At 43.6% G+C, this 19,807-nt stretch overlaps 1 protein-coding gene across 1 annotated transcript in view; it reads left to right on the top strand.

Moving 5' to 3' along the window:
- Nucleotides 1-19,807, top strand: part of eml5 (EMAP like 5) — a 38,463-nt gene that overhangs the window by 14,883 nt on the left and 3,773 nt on the right. The window contains exons 5-36 of the mRNA XM_069661285.1: nucleotides 599-784; nucleotides 1,301-1,436; nucleotides 2,329-2,530; nucleotides 2,905-3,042; nucleotides 3,163-3,419; nucleotides 3,534-3,746; nucleotides 3,836-4,003; nucleotides 6,160-6,266; nucleotides 6,355-6,473; nucleotides 6,593-6,779; nucleotides 6,935-7,040; nucleotides 7,456-7,549; nucleotides 9,212-9,312; nucleotides 9,423-9,616; nucleotides 9,797-9,908; nucleotides 10,097-10,224; nucleotides 11,153-11,294; nucleotides 11,388-11,540; nucleotides 12,231-12,362; nucleotides 13,038-13,126; nucleotides 14,401-14,577; nucleotides 14,710-14,911; nucleotides 14,995-15,121; nucleotides 15,380-15,394; nucleotides 16,024-16,032; nucleotides 17,515-17,593; nucleotides 17,881-18,010; nucleotides 18,100-18,198; nucleotides 18,610-18,630; nucleotides 18,904-19,077; nucleotides 19,166-19,374; nucleotides 19,623-19,780. Coding sequence (XP_069517386.1) covers nucleotides 599-784; nucleotides 1,301-1,436; nucleotides 2,329-2,530; nucleotides 2,905-3,042; nucleotides 3,163-3,419; nucleotides 3,534-3,746; nucleotides 3,836-4,003; nucleotides 6,160-6,266; nucleotides 6,355-6,473; nucleotides 6,593-6,779; nucleotides 6,935-7,040; nucleotides 7,456-7,549; nucleotides 9,212-9,312; nucleotides 9,423-9,616; nucleotides 9,797-9,908; nucleotides 10,097-10,224; nucleotides 11,153-11,294; nucleotides 11,388-11,540; nucleotides 12,231-12,362; nucleotides 13,038-13,126; nucleotides 14,401-14,577; nucleotides 14,710-14,911; nucleotides 14,995-15,121; nucleotides 15,380-15,394; nucleotides 16,024-16,032; nucleotides 17,515-17,593; nucleotides 17,881-18,010; nucleotides 18,100-18,198; nucleotides 18,610-18,630; nucleotides 18,904-19,077; nucleotides 19,166-19,374; nucleotides 19,623-19,780 — 4,364 coding nt within the window. The remainder of the gene's footprint in view (nucleotides 1-598; nucleotides 785-1,300; nucleotides 1,437-2,328; nucleotides 2,531-2,904; nucleotides 3,043-3,162; nucleotides 3,420-3,533; nucleotides 3,747-3,835; nucleotides 4,004-6,159; nucleotides 6,267-6,354; nucleotides 6,474-6,592; nucleotides 6,780-6,934; nucleotides 7,041-7,455; nucleotides 7,550-9,211; nucleotides 9,313-9,422; nucleotides 9,617-9,796; nucleotides 9,909-10,096; nucleotides 10,225-11,152; nucleotides 11,295-11,387; nucleotides 11,541-12,230; nucleotides 12,363-13,037; nucleotides 13,127-14,400; nucleotides 14,578-14,709; nucleotides 14,912-14,994; nucleotides 15,122-15,379; nucleotides 15,395-16,023; nucleotides 16,033-17,514; nucleotides 17,594-17,880; nucleotides 18,011-18,099; nucleotides 18,199-18,609; nucleotides 18,631-18,903; nucleotides 19,078-19,165; nucleotides 19,375-19,622; nucleotides 19,781-19,807) is intronic.

Below are 19,807 nucleotides of genomic sequence, written 5' to 3'. Positions count from 1 at the left end.
AGCTGAATCCTGTTGCAGTTCATAAAGATAGATTTGGATAGGTGAATTCTGCTTCAGGTAAAAGGCTGTCATTCTGTCATTTCCCCGCAGCTCGCAGGTGATGAGTGTGTCTGTTTTTCCCGCGCAGACGGCCGTGTCGAGACGCCCTCCCCGCGCCCTCTCCCTGTGATCTCATCCCCATGCAGACAGAGCGTCTCTCTTTCGCCCTCTCCTCCTCCGTTTGATGGATTTAGCCCTCAGACGGGGCCGTGCCGGTGCATCCCAATGACCTTGTTCATAAATAATGAGCCCGTGTGTATGCGTACGTGTGTCTCTGTCTGTGCATGCTGATCAGGTGGTTAAAGCACTGACCCCCAGCAAGAGTCCCCCCGTATCACATGAAGAGGAGGGGGAGCGTTTGAGTTTGACTTTCCTTCAAGGTCTCAGTGTGTGTGTGTTTGAATGGATCTCTGTGTGTGGCTGTCAGGACATAAATAACTCGATGGTTTTCACTCTGTTGTATCCAAATGTTCAATAATTGTCCGTTTGCTCTTTCAGGACGGGATTACATCAGGGATTAGCCGCCACACTCTTTCACTCTTTCTGTTTGTTTTTGCAGTTTTGGAGCTTATGCGGTAATGCTCTCACACCCAAACGTGGCGTTTTTGGCAAAACGGGGGATCTCCAAACCATCCTCTGCCTGGCCTGCGCCAAAGACGAGGTCACATATTCAGGTGCCTTGAATGGCGACATCTACGTGTGGAAGGGGATCAACCTGATGAGGACGGTGCAAGGAGCTCATGGGGTGAGTTTTATAAGAGTTTTGTGCTTTTATGGCCCGGGCCGCTTTTGCATTTCCATCACAGTAAAAGCATCTAGTGAACTGAACCAGGGTTGTAGCCATGCATGCGGGCATAGACCTCAGTAGAAAAGGATCAGCCTTTTACTCCACAGGATTAAATGATATCTATTGGATCAACAGCTGGGTGAGGGGATGGGCGGATGGGGGAGGGGATAATAAGTACAGTGCCTGTTCATTCCTGCTTTTTGTACCACCAAATGTCTCTCTGAGGGTTTAGGTAACTCATTGTGTACACAGCCAGACAAACAAAGCCATCAGCAGAGCCTTCCAGTAATAAAAGAAAAACATAATGTTACCTCTGTCTGTGTTATCTTGAGACACGCAGCAGCAGGTTTGTAATTGTGAAAGCCTTGTTAAACAAATGCCTGGTTGAGCAGCAGCTCTACACGGTATTCAGCAGGAGTTGCTTCTGTCGTTGCTCATTTGTCGTGCCCACTGACAGCATGTCATTTCTTCCAGTCAGGGATTTTCAGCATGAATGTCTGTGAAGAGGGCTTCGCCACCGGGGGCCGAGACGGCTGCGTCCGGCTGTGGGATCTCAACTTCAAACCAATTACTGTCATTGATCTCAGGGAAACAGACCAAGGATATAAAGGTGATGTCAAACTGCCTGTTTTTTCCTTTAAAGAGGGGGTATTATGCTGTTTCAGACACATATAAGAAATATACATAATGTTACAATGTTGGATGTCTAAACGTGGGTGAAGTTTCAAACCTGTAGGTTAAAGTATGTTGGAGTAATCCCCAGGCTTCTCCGCTCAGTCTGCAGGCTGCTGTGAACGCAAAGTTTCACACAGTTTTTCCTACATGCTGCACTTCGTGACATCACAAAGTGCAGCCTCAGCAGGATTTGGAGAGCTGGCCAATAAGAAGAAAGCGGGCTTGTAGGGGCGGGGTTTCTTAAAGGGACAGAGCTGACTGAGTCGTTTCAGGCATAGGCTGTATGAGGGCCTGCACAGAGCACCAGTGTGAGAAAAATGAGGAGTTTTTTTAACTGTACATTATGCTAAGCTACTCGAATTGTATCTTTAAACCATCTCTCTTCTTCTTACTAACTTTATCTCTCTTTTCCTCATCTCTTATATTTATAATCTTGGACGTAACAGTAGCTAGAAGTGAAAATAGCCGAGGTGGGTAATGTGATTGCGGGCAGAGTTAATAAATATGTTTGTTTGTATAAGTCCCCACATTGTTCTGCTGTTCCTCTTGTTCTTCAAAGTCCAAGGTCTGTTGCAGTTTATATGGATAATGTTCACATACAGCACCTGCTTGCTTCATCCTTTTCTTGCTGTATTACTCAGAGTTAGTCGCAGATTGGCTGCCATTGTATTAAAAAAAATCATCCTAGGTTGCCTGCAGTTGGCTATTTACACCTCCTGTCTTTATCAACCCTGTCGCGTCTCTTAAAATGTCTGTCTGCTTTCATGTAAGCATGCTCTTTAAACTATGTATTCAGAGTTTTAAGTGTATTTGTGTGTTTTTCACAGGGTTGTCCGTGCGCAGCGTGTGCTGGCGGGGAGATCACATCTTGGTGGGCACACAGGACAGTGAGATCTTCGAGGTTGTGGTCCATGACCGTAACAAGCCCTTCCTCATCATGCAGGGTCACTGTGAGGGCGAGTTGTGGGCTCTAGCTGTCCACCCCACCAAGCCTCTGGCCATGACGGGAAGCGACGATCGCTCAGTCAGGTGAATCTTCAGCACGATCTTTTCTTTGTTTGTTCAGCCATAGTAGATTACTGTTTACTCACAACGCTTGCAGAGACCGGACAAGCAGCCGCTTAGCTCCGCCTACCCTCCCTGGCAGACCAACCACTACTGGGTGATGTAAAACGCGTCACTAACTGGGCGCCGCTTGTGATTTTTTCAGCAAAAGTCACACCAGATACCCAGTCTGTAATACTTCAAATGCAAAGGCTTAATAAAAATCATATTAACCCATTGTTAACCCACAAGAAAGTCCTAACTCTCCATAAGTCCTAACAACGCAAACATTATTGCCCTGGTTGTAATCTCACCACTGCTCCTTCTTTTCATCTGCCCTTTCTCCTCTGTGTCTAAAGGATCTGGAGCCTCATAGATCACGCGCTAATAGCTCGCTGTAACATGGAGGAGCCGATCCGCTGTGCAGCCGTGAGCACTGATGGAATTCACCTGGCGCTGGGGATGAAGGATGGCTCCTTCACCGTGCTCCGAGTCAGGTGGGTACACAATCCAGAAGCTAAATTGGACATCTTCGGTGCTCTGTAACTGGCCCCTACAAACGAAGAGATCCATCCCTTTGTGTCTGTTTTCACACTTAATGTCCTCTTTCCCTACAGAGATATGACAGAGGTGGTGCACATCAAGGACAGGAAGGAGGCCATCCATGAGTTGAAGTATTCCCCTGATGGCGGCCACTTGGCTGTTGGCTCTAATGATAATTCAGTGGACATCTACGGCGTGGTGCAGAGGTACAAGAAAGTGGGCGAGTGCATCGGCTCCAACAGCTTCATCACGCACATGGACTGGTCGACTGACAGCAAGTACCTGCAGACCAATGACGGCAGCGGCAGGAGGCTTTTCTACAGGATGCCAAGTAAGACGACATCACCAGGGGAAACATGTCATGTGTAGAATAATGGCAGTTTAAAAGCTTAAGAAGTGTCACAGAGCTTCTTTGTGAGATACAGTGTTTGTGTCTTCTGTTGAGGTGGGAAGGAGGTGACCAACAGGGAGGAGCTGAAGCTGGTACAGTGGGCTTCATGGACGTGTGTTTTGGGCCCTGAAGTTAATGGAATATGGCCCAAATACTCTGATATCAATGACATCAACTCTGTGGACGCCAACTTTAACAATCAAGTCTTAGTAACAGCAGACGACTATGGATTAGTGAAACTTTTACGATATCCGTGTGTAAAAAAAGGTAAACAAGTTGGATTTTAAGGAGAGTTAATGGAGACGTTTTGACGTTATGATCTGCTGTGTTACTGATGTGTTTCTTCTTGATTTTAGGTGCAAAATTTAAAAAGTATTTAGGCCATTCAGCCCACATAACCAACGTCAGATGGTCACATGACTACCAGTGGGTCATAACGATTGGTGGTGCGGATCACTCGGTGTTCCAGTGGAAGTTTGTTCCAGAAAGAAAGTCCAAAGAAGCCGTTCATATAGCGCCACAAGGTAAGACGACACCCTGCAACGTTCACTGTTTAACCAAACTGTGGGACTATATTCTCCAAAAGGAGGATTTACATTTGACCTTCCAGTCAATCCAATTACTGTGTAATATTTTAATGCAGCTTTGTGTGGAGAACCGTGACTCGTATTATTGATATATATATTGATATCACTCCTTTTATAAATCAGAGGCTCCTGCCAACAACACATTATCAAATTAGGCTAAGTGGGAATCCCTGATGGAAATTTTGAAGTCTACTCAATCTCCCACTTAATAACTGCAGAACAAAGTTTGCAGCAAAAGTCATTTAGAAAGAATAAATGTGTTGAAATAAAAATGTTTTCTTTCCTAAAAAAATAAGCCCACCATTGCTGCTAAAGCCCACTTAACACCTTACATGTTTTTTAAACAAATGGAAATAGAAATATAAGCTCCAAAGCATAATTTTGGAAAGAGCCTTGCTGTTTCCCCTTGCTTCAGTCAGGATGTTTGACTTAGCTAGGCTGCTTTTGGGGCGGTTGTGACTCAGTGGAAGAGATAGTGGAAGGTTGGTGCATGGCTCAATCCACAGCTCCTGCAGTTTACATGTCAAAGTGTATTTGGGCAAGACACAGAACCCTAAATTGTGTCCGAAGGCGTAGCCATCAGCGTCTGAATGGTAAATTGGAGTTTGGCACCTTGCATATTAGCCTCTGCCAACAGTGTATGAAGAAGACAGCGCTATGCTAAGTGCAGTGCATTTACCATTAACCATCCTACTGGCTCCATACTTGTGCTACCACTCTTGTGTCTGTGTGCTAAAGTTTAGGTAACCACAGGCAGCCCGTTAGCTTAGCACAAAGTCTGGAAACAGAAGGCGAAGCCCAGCAGGACCTCCAAACAATTTTTATCATAATATCAAGCTCAGAAATTGCTTGCAAGTCTTTGTACTAAGCCAAGCTAACCACCTGCTGGGTTTAACTCACTGACATGAGAGGAAATGGACTGCACTTATATATATATGTAGCGCTTTCCTAGTCTTCTGACCATTCAAAGCTCTTTTACACTACGTGTCACATTCACCCTCTCACATTCATTATCACACACTGATGGCAGAGGCTACTATGCAGAGTGCCAATCTCCAATCAGGAACTAACTACATTCATTGGAGCCATTGGGATTCGGTGTCTTGCCCAAGGACACTTCGACATCTAAACTGTAGCAATCACGGATCAAACCGCCGACCTTCTGAGTGGGAGACGACCGTCTCTACCACTGAACTGCAACTGCCCCAGAGTGGCATCAATCTTCTCATTCACTCGCACCAAAGAAAATTATTGCATTTCCCAAAGTGTTAAACTATCCTTTATCCGTAATAGTAATCCTGTCATCTACCTCTTAGCAAGAAAGCGATTAGCCTAGTGTTAGCATTGTTGCTAAAATGTCTTTTCTTTTAAAATACGTTCTTCTATCACAAGTAATGTGAGATTATTGTGACTCTGAATTTTGGTTATGTGAACCCATTCAGAGACATTCTAGGTCACAGTACATTTCTTAGTTACCTATTAGAGGTCGTATTCTGGCTGTTACATAATGTGCACCCATACTGCTCCCAGCAGCCTCGTGAACTTAATGTGCTGAACCACCAGAGAGCAATGCACTCGATTGTTCTGCGTAATTTCTTTCACGACCTACCATTTCCATAAAGCTCTGCAAAGAAACGGCCATCATATTAATTAAGACGAAGCCAATAAAAGTGAATGAAGCTTGGAAAGTATAATTGCATTGTCATTCCCAAGTCATATTTTTTCCAGAGACAGGGCGCAGCTGTGCTCTCTGAAATTGAAGCACATACTAACTGCCTTTCCTTTTAATTTTCCTAATGGATCTTGTGAGTAGCCGCCCTTAGCTGCCGGCTCTGCTTATTGCCTTGTCTTTGGCTCGGCTTCACTGTGCTGCATCAGCATTTTTATACATTTGTCTTGAGCGATGTCACTGTGAAGCACGACTGCCTGGTAAATAGGAGATGTCACAGTATGATTACATGATTGACCCTCACTCTTACTGTAACACCGTGCAGTGTTTTTTCACTGTTTGTGCAGAGGGATATTTGTCTGATTTAGAGGCAGGGAAGGATTTTTACTGTTGAGCTGTGACGCAGCCTTGTTTCTGTATGCAGAGAGCTTGGCCGACTCTAACAGTGAAGAATCAGACTCTGATCAGTCAGACGTACCTGAGATGGACTCAGAAATCGAGCAGGAGACGCAGCTCACATATCGACGACAGGTTTGTTATAGAATCAAATATGTTCCCCCTCTCTGAAAATTATCTTTATTATTAAACAAGGATTTTGAACACCTTTTTGTGTATTCAGGTGTATAAAGAAGATCTACCTCAGCTCAAAGAGCAGTGCAAAGAGAAGCATCGAGCGACGGCCATGAAGAAGAGAGAGAGAGCCCCGGGGAGCGGGGTGAAGCTGCACTTCATTCATGGGTAGGCTTAAGAGAAACTCTTGAAAGGTGGACAGTGTAAGATGAATTTCAAGTGGGCAACCGTTTCAACATTGAAGCCCTTCTACCAAAAAATAAAGCATTTGTATTTTTTCCTTGCAGCTACAGGGGTTACGATTGCAGGAGCAACCTGTTCTACACGCAGACCGGGGAGATAGTCTACCATGTAGCTGCTATTGGGATCGTGTACAACAGACAGCAGAACACTCAACGTTTCTACATGGGTCACGATGATGACATCCTGTGTTTGGCTATCCACCCCCTCAAGGACTTTGTAGCAACAGGCCAGGTAACTTCCAGCACTTCTTACGTGAAATATTCAAAGGTTTCTTTGGATCTGTTTATGGATCCTCTGAGATATCATGAGATGTGCTTCTCGGTATCTGACTCAATAAGTGAAATACGTAGATTGTGCACATACTTTAAGTGTCTTTGTCTGTACAGGTTGGCAGAGATTCCTGCATCCACATATGGGACACAGAAACGTTGAAACCCATGTCTGTGTTGAGGGGTTTCCACCAGCTGGGAGTGTGCGCTCTGGACTTTTCTGGTAACGCTCAGTGCTTCTTTTATGTCTCCAATCCAGACAGATTTAACATAACACACATTTCACATTCATAAATTCATCCAGACAGGGGAACAAAAAACCCTCTTCCACACATTAAAGAAACGGGCAAAATAACAAGATACCTCATTTACAAGCCGCACCGAAAAACCCATTTCTGCTGTCTTTTAGCTTCAGCAGTCTGACAGCATCACGGTAGACCTGTTCATCTCGCTTCCTTTAATTGGCGCCAGACAGAGGCAGTGAGGTGATCTGTATGTCAGCGTCAGTGAATAACCTGCCGTAGATCAAACCCACCGGGCTCTTTCATGTTGCTAACAAGGGCCAAATTTCAGTGAACTGGAGCAGGAGTGAGCTCAGTCTGTGCTCTTCTGAATGTTTTTTGGTCTTTCTTCCACAGCGGATGGCAAGCGGCTGGCCTCGGTCGGCCTGGACGACAATCACACCATTGTGCTGTGGGACTGGAGGAAGGGAGAGAAGCTGTCTGCCATGCGGTTAGTACGGTTAAACCTAAGTGCAGGTCGGCCTTTTAGCGCACAACATCTGCTCTCAAACACCCAAAAAGCTTTGACGAATCTACATTTAATTTTAAAGATTGTTTGAGCGCTGTTAGTTTAAATGAGGACAATTATTGATGAGGGTTAAATTGAAGGCACTTTGCTGCGCAGGGCTGACAGCGTGATTGATGGAGGAGAGGAAAGAAAGGGAATTACCTTTTAGATTACGAGGCTGCTCTGCTGCAACCCTGCCGGAGTCTGAATGGTTAGAGTTGGAGTGTGCCCCAGGGCCCCATCTTTGGATCCATAATTAAAGGGAATTACTTTACATTTTCAGGCTCATCCTGTTGAGTTGGTGCACTTCACATATCAGATTTAATTTTGACAGGGAGAGATATTAAGAAAAAAATTCTTTAACAGTTTCAGCCTCTTAAAATCAAAGGCCACATCTTACATACATAAAGAGAAAGCAAGACTTACTGTCCAAGGCGGCACAGAGAGAAATGCCCTTTTTTTTCCTACCATAATGGTGGGCCCTTTAAGAAAAAGTGTCTTTAACAGTTGCAGCCTCTTGAAATTAAAGGCCACGTTGTACATACATAAAGATAAAGGAGGATTTACTAAGTGTTGCATACTAATTTCTTACACCCCTGTGCACATAAGATGTAAGCAATACATGTGACCAGATATGGTGCACACATCTCCGCTTTGTGCATTTGATGCAAGCGGATTACCTTGATTACCTTGTGCTGTGCTGTGAGGTGCTAATTTGTTCAGAACATATTGTTGGATTTTTCAGTTTCCCAGCAGTTAAAATTACATAACCCGGAAACCAGTAGAAACCAGAAATATCTAACTGGAAAACATCCGCTTACTAAAATATCTCTGCTTTGCTTTGTTGCTTGCCCTGCTTGATGCTCATATTTAGCATCTACTCCATTGAAACTCCCCCTGGCGAGTCTGAAGCAGTGCATCGCGGGTTGTTCGCCTGTGTTTTTTATGTGGCAGGCTCTCTCTGCAGCGCAGAGACAGCTTGGAGCTGCACTAATCTCCTTTGCAGACCCTGGTGGGCAGAGCAGTGAGGCGGGCGTGGGGAAATGGGGCCTGACAGAGCCTACTGCCCCTGTCTGGTCTTCAGTGGGGGGAGGAGGAGTGGGTGTGATAGGGAGACTTTAAATGAGGGTGTAGTTGGAAACAGAGACACGAAGAAAAAGGAGAGGGGGCTAATGTGTCAGATATGGTCCAATGCTTACGAAAACTAGTCCCTCCTGTAGACTGGAAAGTTGCAAACAAAAAGTAATGATAAACCCGCACACGTTACATAAAACATCATATCCTTGGGCCAGATTTATGTTGTCTATTCAGAAACAGTTTGAATCTCTAAGCCATGCAAACAAGGTATATTTTTTTCTGCATTTATCTGCCAATTCTCAAAAGCCTCAGTGTAGCCGGCTGTATGTCCTCTGCCCTTGAATTTTTGCTTCAAGCCACAGTAGATTCGTCTTTTTTCATTTCAAGTCCAAGTTTACTCGTCCCTCAAACTGTCAAAGTAAAGATAAACCAGGGGGTAGGAGGAGACGAGCCATCGATGCATCACAAAATGTACAAATGTAATGTTTTTCTTCATGCATATTTAGTGATGTCAAAATTGTTTTTCAGGGGAAGCAAAGACAAGATTTTTGTTGTCAAAATAAACCCCTATCTGCCTGACAAGCTCATCACAGCTGGCGTGAAACATATGAAGTTTTGGCACAAGGCTGGTAAGACTCCTGAGATTTTTCTTACTGAATTGCAGAAACTCCTAACAAGCAGAGCTCAGGCTTAGCTGTGAAACGTCTCACCGTGAGTTGGCGGTCTGTTTCTCTTTCAGGTGGTGGTCTAATTGGACGCAAGGGGAACATGGGGAAGACGGAGACGATGATGTGTGCAGTGTACGGCTGGTCGGAGGAGATGGTGTTCTCTGGCACTTGCACGGGGGACATTTGCATTTGGAGGGACATGTTCCTGATGAAGACTGTCAAGGCTCATGACGGCCCCGTGTTCAGTGTGCACGCTCTAGAAAAGGTACCATAAGGAACCTCTGTCCAATGAGAACTTATTTTTTTGTGTTTTAATACATATTAACTCCTGTTTCACTCTCTTGGAAGTGGACAATATCGGACAATATATTTGCTCTGACAGTGAAATCTTGAACTAGCAGGAGATTATTCCCGGGTTAAATGTACCCAAATGTTGTCTCTGCAGGGATTTGTGACAGGAGGAAAGGATGGTATAGTGGCTCTGTGGGACGACACCTTTGAGAGATGCCTCAAGACTTACGCCATCAAGAGGGCAGTCCTCGCTCCAGGCTCTAAAGGTAAAAAGGTCATCCTGTTATCTTTTGTCCTCCAGTGTCCTTGCTTCGAGTTCCAGAGATGTAATCCACCCATTCAATGTAAATCCATTTAAAACATTCAAAGCTCTTAGCTGAAATGAATATTTCCTCCGGCATCCGGGTTCAAGCGAAGGTCTCTGACTTAATTCTATGATTCATCCACTCTGCAGGGCTGCTCCTGGAGGACAACCCCTCCATACGTGCCATATCTCTGGGCCATGGACACATCCTGGTGGGGACCAAGAACGGAGAGATATTAGAGGTGGACAAGAGCGGCCCTATCACGCTGCTGGTCCAGGTTAGATGCTCATAAAACCACAAAATCTGTCACAAATCATATAGAGCAAATCAGATTCCACCTGAGCTCAGTATCCCCGTGATAAAGTGATAATGTCGAAGATTTTCATTTAGATAAATGTCTGTTAAGTCACTATCTATCGCCGAATGAGGTAACAATTTCCGTTTACCGCCATAGGAGCCGCCAAAGAGAACAAAACTGAAATCTTCGAGATTATCACTTTAAAGCACCAACAGCAAGGAGACAAAATGCTTTGAGATGGATTTCTTATCTAAAGCATGTTTCAAGCAAGTGCAGGTTAATTATCATTATAGTACATAATAAATGGATGGCAGAAAGTTTCCTTAAATGATGTTATGCTTGGGAGAAAAAGGGATGACTCGTGATCAAGAAATTGTGTGTGAAGTTAAATGTCATGTTCCACAATCAGTATCTAAAAGCTTTGCCTTAAGGTTAATGAAAAAGTGAAATCTAATTGATGTGTGCCCCTTTCCGTTGTGAAAAAATACAAGTATACCAGCATAGCACCTTCAGTGCGATTATAACAAGACTACTCCCTGTTTTACGCAGCAATGCAGAATCCCCAAAGAGGTGGCCATAAACGGTGATGAATTATTGCTGTTGGATGTGAGATTGTTAATTTAGCTAAGTGGTCCCGCAGTGTCTCCTGGTTCCCCTGATCGTAGTCAGACTGAGTGAATGAAATTGATCGCCCTTTTCAAATGCTGTGAAATATACAAGTACAGTCTGATGGATGGGAGCTGTTGATGAGAGAGCTGAAGGTCATCCTGGGTTATCGCTCGTATAGGTAACAGGCTAACTCAGGACGTGTTCTTTGGTAATCTAAGAGAATATAATGTGGGGTGCATACAGTTTATGTGAGTGATTAAGCATTGGTGATTAATGAAGCTTTTGTATGTGTTTGCAGGGTCACATGGAGGGTGAAGTGTGGGGCCTGGCCACTCACCCCCACCTCCCTCTCTGTGCCACCGTCAGTGATGACAAAACCCTGCGCATATGGGACCTCTCGCCCAGCCACTGCATGTTGGCGGTACGCAAGCTCAGAAAAGGTGAGTCACCGCTCAGACACTAACAGATGAGTTTATTTTCCAACAGGAAGTACACAGGTCCCAAGGCTATAACAAACACATTATCCTCCACAGGCGGCCGGTGTTGCTGCTTCTCCCCTGACGGCAAAGCCTTGGCGGTGGGCCTGAATGACGGCAGCTTCCTCATTGTGAACGCAGACACTCTGGAGGACCTGGTGTCCTTCCACCACCGCAAGGACATCATCTCCGATATCAGATTCTCTCCAGGTCCGTGGTCCACCTCCGGATTTCTTAAACATTACAAAACTACCCTCAAATCTTTCTCTGAGATGCTTTTAAAATCTGTGTGCCCTTCAAAGCATCTTAGTGTGTGTAGGATGCTGTGCAGAAGTTCAGCAGGTAGACATATTTCCCTCCCGCTGTGGAGTCGGGAAGATATTGCTGCAGGCCTGACCCAAATTAATGGCTTTCTGTAATCGGGCCAGACAGAGAGACAGCAAGGGCCGAATGGGAAACAGTCGGGGCAGACAAAGTGAGAGCAAGAAACTAAACTCTTGTTTGGCTGGACACTTAACCTTGATCCACACCGCAACAGATCTTATTTCTCAACCCAACACTATCAATCTCTGAGATCCGACAGCTTGGAGTAGAAGTCTCTGTATGGAGCAGCGTAATGCTTGGGATTTTCAAAAAGAAAAACAAGCTCAGTGTACACTGGGGTTTCTTGGTGTAGGTGTTAAGTTTAAGACAAATTGGTGAAATTGTGCATCAAATATTATAGCAATGCATCTAAAAGTTGTGGGGCTTTACTCAACCCAAAAAAGTAAACTGCTAGGGATGGAAAGTCCTACGTTTTAGTTTCTTTTAATAGTATTAATAACCATATAGCCATAACACCGCCATTCTGTTGATGCTTGGTTTATGCGACTGACACTCTTCTCTGTTCTGTTTGCCCAGGTGCCGGGAAGTACCTCGCAGTAGCATCAGGAGACACATTTGTGGATATTTACAATGTAATGAGCAGCAAACGGGTGGGTGTGTGCAAAGGATGCCTGAACTACATTACCCATCTAGACTGGGACAAGAGAGGTAAACATGTTTCCTTAAATACTTTCTTCTTATCTCCTTGCAAACGACTGCTTAAAGTGGTTATCTCGAAGATCTCACTTTTGTTCTCTTTAACTATTTAACTATTGCGATAAATGGTAATTGCAGGAGCACACTTCCCAGATATCCAGATAGTGACGCATGTGTGACGTCCCCGGTTGGCTCCGGTTGTCCTGTCTTTTCTTTTAAGACTGTTTGCCTTCATCTGAGCATCAAATTTGTTTCTTTTTCTTTGGATTTTCACTTATTTTTGAAGTTGTATCTGTAGTCATCGATCTTTTCTTTGTTTGTTCAGCCATAGTAGATTACTGTTTACTCGCAACAGCTGTAGAGACCGGTAAAGCAGCCGCTTAGCTCCACCTACCCTCTCTGGCAGACCTACCACTGCTGGCACACGCATCACGAACTGGGCATCGCTTGAGATTTTTTCTGTGAATGTCACCACAGACCCGGGGTGTAATACTGCAAAGGCTTTCATCAGTGGGCCACAGGCTCAATCACCATTGTGTTACCTCATTCGGCGATAGATAGTGACTTAACAGACATTTATTTAAATGAAAATCTTCGAGATCGTTACTTTAAGCCATTTACAGATTCATAAATGTCTCTGTAAAAGAACAGTTAAGCACGACTGCCTTTTGGGGTTTTCATTCACAGGGAAACTACTCCAAGTCAACACAGGTGCTAAAGAGCAGGTGTTTTTCGAGGCTCCTCGCGGCAAGAGGCAGACCATACCGGCTACAGAGGTAAGCATGATCAGCAGGCACAGGAGCAGCCATGGTTATGGTTGGCACACTTCTCCCCTTTGGGATCAGAGGAGGCTTGGAGAAGGGCAGCGCAGCATTAACACGGCCCACTTTTCACCAATTCATTCTAAATTTGGCAATGGAAGTGGGATATTGTTGGTGTCCCTTTAATACAGCTTGACATTCAGACATCTTACAAGGCACACTGTGCAGGGGTGCATTAGGAAAATAAGGCTCAGAGATGATAGATGCTTCTGGGTCGTGTCTGGCCGGTGTGTCTGGTCCTCTTTTACCTGTGCTCGTTTATCCCACTTCATCATGATGCATTGTTTCCTTAAGGCCTCCCATTCAGTTCACTCTTCCCTTGTTTACTTGATCACAGGATTGTTATTGACAGGCTGAGACAGGTGGTTGGCCGATCAGGTCTTTCTGTTTGCTGGTTTAGATTGTATTTTTCAAACAGACAACTTTTGTTTGGTTATGACACCTCTGCTGTTAGAAGCCAGGGAGTCCCTCAAGGCTCTGTGCTCGATCCCTTTTATTTATCTGCGACAATTAAATTATTTTATTATATCGCTCTTTTGCAGAGGACACTTAGCTCTTTGGACAAATGAGGTGATCTCAGCAGATTTATAAGGGAGAAGAGAGGCTGGATATCTGAAAACTTTTTCAATTTTAATGAAAAAAACCCTCAAATTCCTTTTTTCTTTGGCCTTGAGAGATATACATATAAAGATCCTGCAGCAGTCTCTGGGACCTTTTTAAAGAAATAGTTTGACATACATTTGCTGAGAGTTAAATGACAAGATTGATACAACTTTCATGTCTATAAATATGAAGCTGGAATTAGCACATGGATAGCTTAGCTTAGCCTAAAGATAAGGGACAAGAGAAGAGAGCTTTCCGGTGCTGGTAGAGACTTATTTTTGCAGTGTTTGACAGAGCCAGGCTAAATGTTTCGCCTTGTTTCCAGTCTTATAAGATAGGATAATCAGCTGATGGATATAGCTTCATATCTAACAGATTGACTTGAGAGTGGTATCAGCCTTCTCATCCAGCTCCTAACAAGGCAGTCTTATAATAAAGACAAAGCGTAGAAAGCGTTTGACACCAGTGTTGAGTCAGGTCCTGTCAGGTCCTGATTTCTTAATTATGTTCTGTTTATTTGCTCTTGTGTTTGCCTGTTTTACGGTTCACTTTTATTGTGAAAAACTCTGTAACCATTTAAAAGTGCTATATAAATGAATCGTCACTTACTGACTCCCCTGGCTCAGGTGGAGAAGATTGACTGGAGCACGTGGACGTGTGTCCTGGGAACGTCTGTTGAGGGCATCTGGCCTTTGATCAGCGAGGTCACAGAGGTGACCGCTGCCTGCCTTAGTAATGACAGGAAGGTGCTAGCAACAGGGGACGACTTAGGATACGTCAAACTCTTCAGATACCCCGTCAAGGTAAGACACAAAGATTCATTTTTCTTATTATGTGGTTTGAGTGTGTAACAGCTTCAGGCTCATGGTTAAGGTTTATGCTAATGTTATGTTAATCCCTGTGATGTTGAACAAATGTTGCCCCTCTCCCTCCAGGGGAAATATGCAAAGTTCAAACGCTACGTGGCCCACAGCACACATGTTACAAACGTGCGATGGACCCATGACGACAGCCTCTTGGTGACTGTCGGCGGGGGCGACACGTGCCTCATGATCTGGGCCCATGAGCCCGAGGGCCACCGGGAATTCAAGCAGTGCGACAGCGAGGAGTCAGACATCGAGAGTGAGGACGATGGAGGTGAGGGAGGAGCTTCTTTGTCAGGCTTATGAAATATTTCTGTTGCTAAAGTTCAATCTGTATGATTTGCTGTCTGTCACCAGGTTATGACAGCGATGTGACGAGGGAGAACGAGATCACCTACACCATCAAGGCCTTATCCACCAACATGCGACCCATGACCGGCGTGAAACCCCACTTGCAGCTGAAAGAGCCCTCTGTGGACGAAAGGTATCCCTCAGTTAAGCTAACACGAGGCATTGCAGATGCTCAAAAAGAGTATTTAGAACTTTTAGCAATTTCTTCCTGACATAGATTAAAAATGAATGCTTCTTTGTCGAGCAGACCTGCCTTCTTTCGTCAACTCTTTCACTTTCCCTGCCCTGTACCTGCCCTTTTGAAGTAACTCAGCCTTTTCTGCTCTTCTTCCTTTCTTTAATGGCTGTCCATCTCTCATTATCCTGCTTCCACCTTTAATTCTACTTGAAGACAAGGCGTGGTCAGGTAAGCTTTTGTGTTCATGTATGTTGAAGCTTTAACGGTAGATTACCCCTATATAAGTTGTTCGCGTTTTCTTCACAAAGAAATAAGACCTTGTCCTGGTCATTATCTTACTTGCTAATGAGCTGCTGCTCTGACTGGCAAGACAAATTGGGCGAAACGTTGAAGTAGATCTTGAATTTAATGGATTTAATTAGTTAAACGTCAACTTTAGTCAGGAGAGCAAAATCTGAAAGGGTTGTACAAGAATCATTTAATTGTAAGCAACCCTTGGGAAATGGCATAATTAGAAGGGGGTCATATCACACACAAAACACACACCAAAGTTTTGTTTACACGGCTCGTTGTCTTATTTTTCAATCCTCATAATCAGTCTTTAAACCTGTCACAGACTTTGGCTGCTTCAGGTTTATTGATTTCTCCTTTTTTTTTTTTTTTTTTAAATATGCAAGCATCCATGCAGCATCTTCTGGGCAGCAGTTGTCATGGAAATGGACTGTAGTTGTCATGGTTACACAGTGGCACTGACTCTTGTATTTTATGTCCTCAGTGCGTCTGGCGGGCAGCAATGAATGCTGTGAGAAACCTTTTTTGTAACTCTTGTTTTTTTCTTTGTTACTGCTGCCGTGAAGAGGGTCGAGGTAAGCTGTTAACTCTCTGGTTTAGTAGATTGAATATGACATTTATGATGTGAACCTCACCTTGCCACGACTATAAAAGAAGCAGTTGTCGATTGAGTCTTGCTTATTTATTATTTATCGTTTCATTAATCCAGGGTGTTTTAACTATGCACTTAATTATAGACACATTTTCCTCCACATGGTGCAGAGAGAGCTGACATTTAGCTGATTTGATGAGTGAAATTAAGATAAGATAAGATAGAACTTTATTAAACTCTGAAGGAAATGATAGTGCCAGATAGCTCCAAACATACTGTACAAAATCAGAGAAAAAAACACAACTCAATATAACGTGTATGGGTTAATGTAAAAGAGACTGTAAGAGATGTAGTAGGCAGAAAGTAATAGTTATAACATAGTAAGAACTTCTATTGCACAATGAATTTAAAAACAGTGCATGGTATAGAATGTAATTGTACACAGTAATTAAGCAAAGATTATATTGCTCCTGATACTGCACATGGTACTAATAAGGAAGCTGAAGTATGGTACATGAGTATGCATTCTCTAACTATCAACATGAATACAAATATATGGCCAGAAAAGTATTATTGCACACAATGAACATAATATAGCCGGATATAGAAGAGTAATATTGTACATGGTAAGGGCTGAAAACTGTGCGCTGGTTCTCCTTGAATAAGGACAACTGTTACTTTAAGTCAGGTTACAGCGTAGTTGACCCAATGTGCTTTACAGGTGATGCAGGCAGTTCAGCAAAGGGATACATGATAAAGCAACTGAAAGCAATTATACTTAATGTAATGAAAACAGTAAAACTTTAAAAAACTATCATGATAAGATCAGAAACAGAGTAAAAAAACGATAAAGAAATAAAAAAAACAACAACAACAAAGTGAAACCAAGAGGAAATCATGAGTTATATATTGGTCTTTAAATTAGATTTTAAATCTATAGTGGAATTTTAAGATACTTATCCTGAAATATGTTCAATAAGTGATGTTTTTGAGTCTGTTAATTACACTGTATTCACTGTGTATTGATATGTGGTGATAACAGACAAAGCTGTAGTTATGTCACTGTGATATTTTTTATATTAAACTGCAGATTATTCACGTCATTTCACTCTCTATAAAACTGTTCCCACACAGTCGCCTTATTCAGTCCTCGCTCTTTCATGGCTGGTTATACAAACGCTGTTCACGCTTGTGATATAAGAAGCCTTGACATAAAAAAAATCTCATGTGCTTTTAAAGAGAAAATTCAACCCTCCAAAAACTAAAGAATTCATTCAACACAGTTTCCTTTGAGATTTAACATCACCTGTTTGTGTGCACGTATGAGCAGATAGTCATGGGACATTTAAATACAACAGTAACAAGAGTTTACTGTATAATATCACCATTATTATTGCCATCATCATCATCATTATCATGATAAGCAGCTCTGCAACGGCCGTCTCATCCCAGCTGTCTGTTTCAGGCCTCCTGTCAGCAGAGCGCTGCCACAGCCCGAGAAGCTGCAGACCAACAATGTGGGCAAAAAGAAGAGACCCATTGAGGTAAGAAGGGACGACACATCCTTACCAAGACACAACAAACTAAAATAAACACACAGATGGAGGAGTTTTGTCTCTGTCGGGGCAGCAGAAGATTCAAACTGCTGGTTTGTAATGTGATTATTTCAGCTGAAGACGCTGTGTGCTCGTCCGCGGTGCAGACTGCCTCTCTGGGGACTCTGATGATGCTTTAATCGAATGACGGCGTCCTACTTCGGCTCTGAACATCTTAGTTGTCATGGCGTTGACCTCTCTGACCTTCTGTTGCTCTTTTCCCGACTCTCCCACAGGACCTGGTGTTAGAGCTGGTGTTCGGCTACCGTGGCAATGACTGCCGCAATAACGTGCACTACCTGAACGAGGGGGCGGACATCATCTACCACACGGCCTCGGTTGGCATCGTGCTCAACCTGACAACCTGTAAGGAGACGGATTATCCTGAAGAAACTCCGCTCTAGATTCGCTCCCTGAAAAGCAAACATAACATGTAGATATTTCTTTTCTTACAGCCTGCCAAAGTTTTTATGTCGAACACAGTGACGACATTCTGTGCCTGACAATCAATCAACATCCCAAATTCCCCAACGTGGTGGCAACAGGCCAAGTAGGTATGTTTGTGAGACGTTGACCTCCCGCGTCATCAGCCTCCTCATTTTTCTCTCCTGTTTCCTGTGTTGTGAATTGTGCAGGAGGATTGTTGTAAACGACAGATGGCCGACTCCCTCTTACAAGCTTGTCTGTACTTTATAGCAACTAATGAGCAAAATTAACATTTCTGCATCCATGAATAGTTGAGGGATTGTAGCACATGCTCAGTTCTCACAGACAGACAAAAACAAGCCTGTGCTCGCAGAAGCTAATGACAGAAGATTTATCATAATTTTCTCTAAATTACCCAAATATTTTGAAAGAATAAGCTTTTGTCTGTATAGCAGGAACCACTATTGCTCAGAAAGTGCCCAAAAAATGAACCAATAATTTCTGGTTTGGTGAATAAATCAGTTTTTCCTTCTTTTCAGGTGATACTGGTGACATGTCAGGTAAGGACATTTCAAAATAAGCCTTTATATAAAAGCAGAAGATGGTGTTCATTTCTATTGAAAAACTATTGAAAGAACACGCGTGGTTTAACTCATTATATCTTACTGCCATCTAGTGGTCAGGCTAAACTTTGCTGTTTTTATGTATCAGGTTTGGAGGCGTTTTGTTTGCTTTGTTGTGGGTTCGATCACATTTATGTATAATTGGAAAAAGATATGACTATAGGCTATAAATTTAGACAAGTAACTTCCTTCTCCTTCTCCATCCCTCAGCCACGTCTCCATCCATCCACGTGTGGGACGCCATGACCAAGCAGACGCTGTCAGTGCTGCGTTGTTTCCACGCCGGTGGGGTTTGCTCTGTCAGCTTCAGTGCGACAGGAAAACTCCTGCTGTCTGTGGGCCTGGACCCTGAACACACCGTCACCATATGGAAGTGGCAGGAAGGTGAAATAATCTTCTCTTTAACTTTGATCTTTTTCTGGTAAGTGGAGAGTCCCAAGGGATCACACTTTAATAGCACTTTGTTTTTCAGGTGCCAAAGTGGCCAGCAGGATCGGTCACACCCAGAGGATCTTTGTCGCTGAATTTCGGCCGGACTCCGACACACACTTTGTGTCAGTGGGGATCAAACATGTGCGTTTCTGGACGTTGGCTGGTCGAGCTTTGCTCAGTAAAAAAGGTGTGCTGAGCTCCATAGAGGATGCCCGGATGCAGACCATGCTGTCTGTAGCATTTGGAGCTGTAAGTTACTTCTATATAAACTATATAAACTGTCTACTTTTGGTCAAACATCTCATTGATTCTTAAAAGAAACCAGTTTTATCAAATCTTTAAAATTGTTGCATATTATATTAAATCCTTTTAAATATGACTGACTTTAAGCTCATCAGATCTCAAACTGTCTGCTTAAACGTGCTGTGAACTGTTCTTGCAATGCTTTCTCTGCTCTTTTAGGCCACTAGATTAGTGCAGATTTGTTTTCTTTTCAGAATAACTTGACATTTACAGGTACCATTAGTGGGGATGTGTGTGTGTGGAAGGAACACATTCTAGTAAGAATTGTGGCCAAAGCTCATACGGGCCCTGTGTTCACCATGTACACCACACTGAGAGACGGCCTCATCGTCACCGGAGGCAAGGAAAGACCGTAAGTGCTGCTCTGTAATATTCCTCC

The sequence above is a fragment of the Semicossyphus pulcher genome, unplaced genomic scaffold (assembly GCF_022749685.1).
Source record: "Semicossyphus pulcher isolate SPU_LCO1_2020_fin unplaced genomic scaffold, fSemPul1.0.p SCAF_14, whole genome shotgun sequence".
Lineage (NCBI taxonomy): Eukaryota > Metazoa > Chordata > Actinopteri > Labriformes > Labridae > Semicossyphus > Semicossyphus pulcher.
Note: the sequence above shows the minus strand (reverse complement) of the source record. Positions and strands in the feature narration are given on the sequence as shown.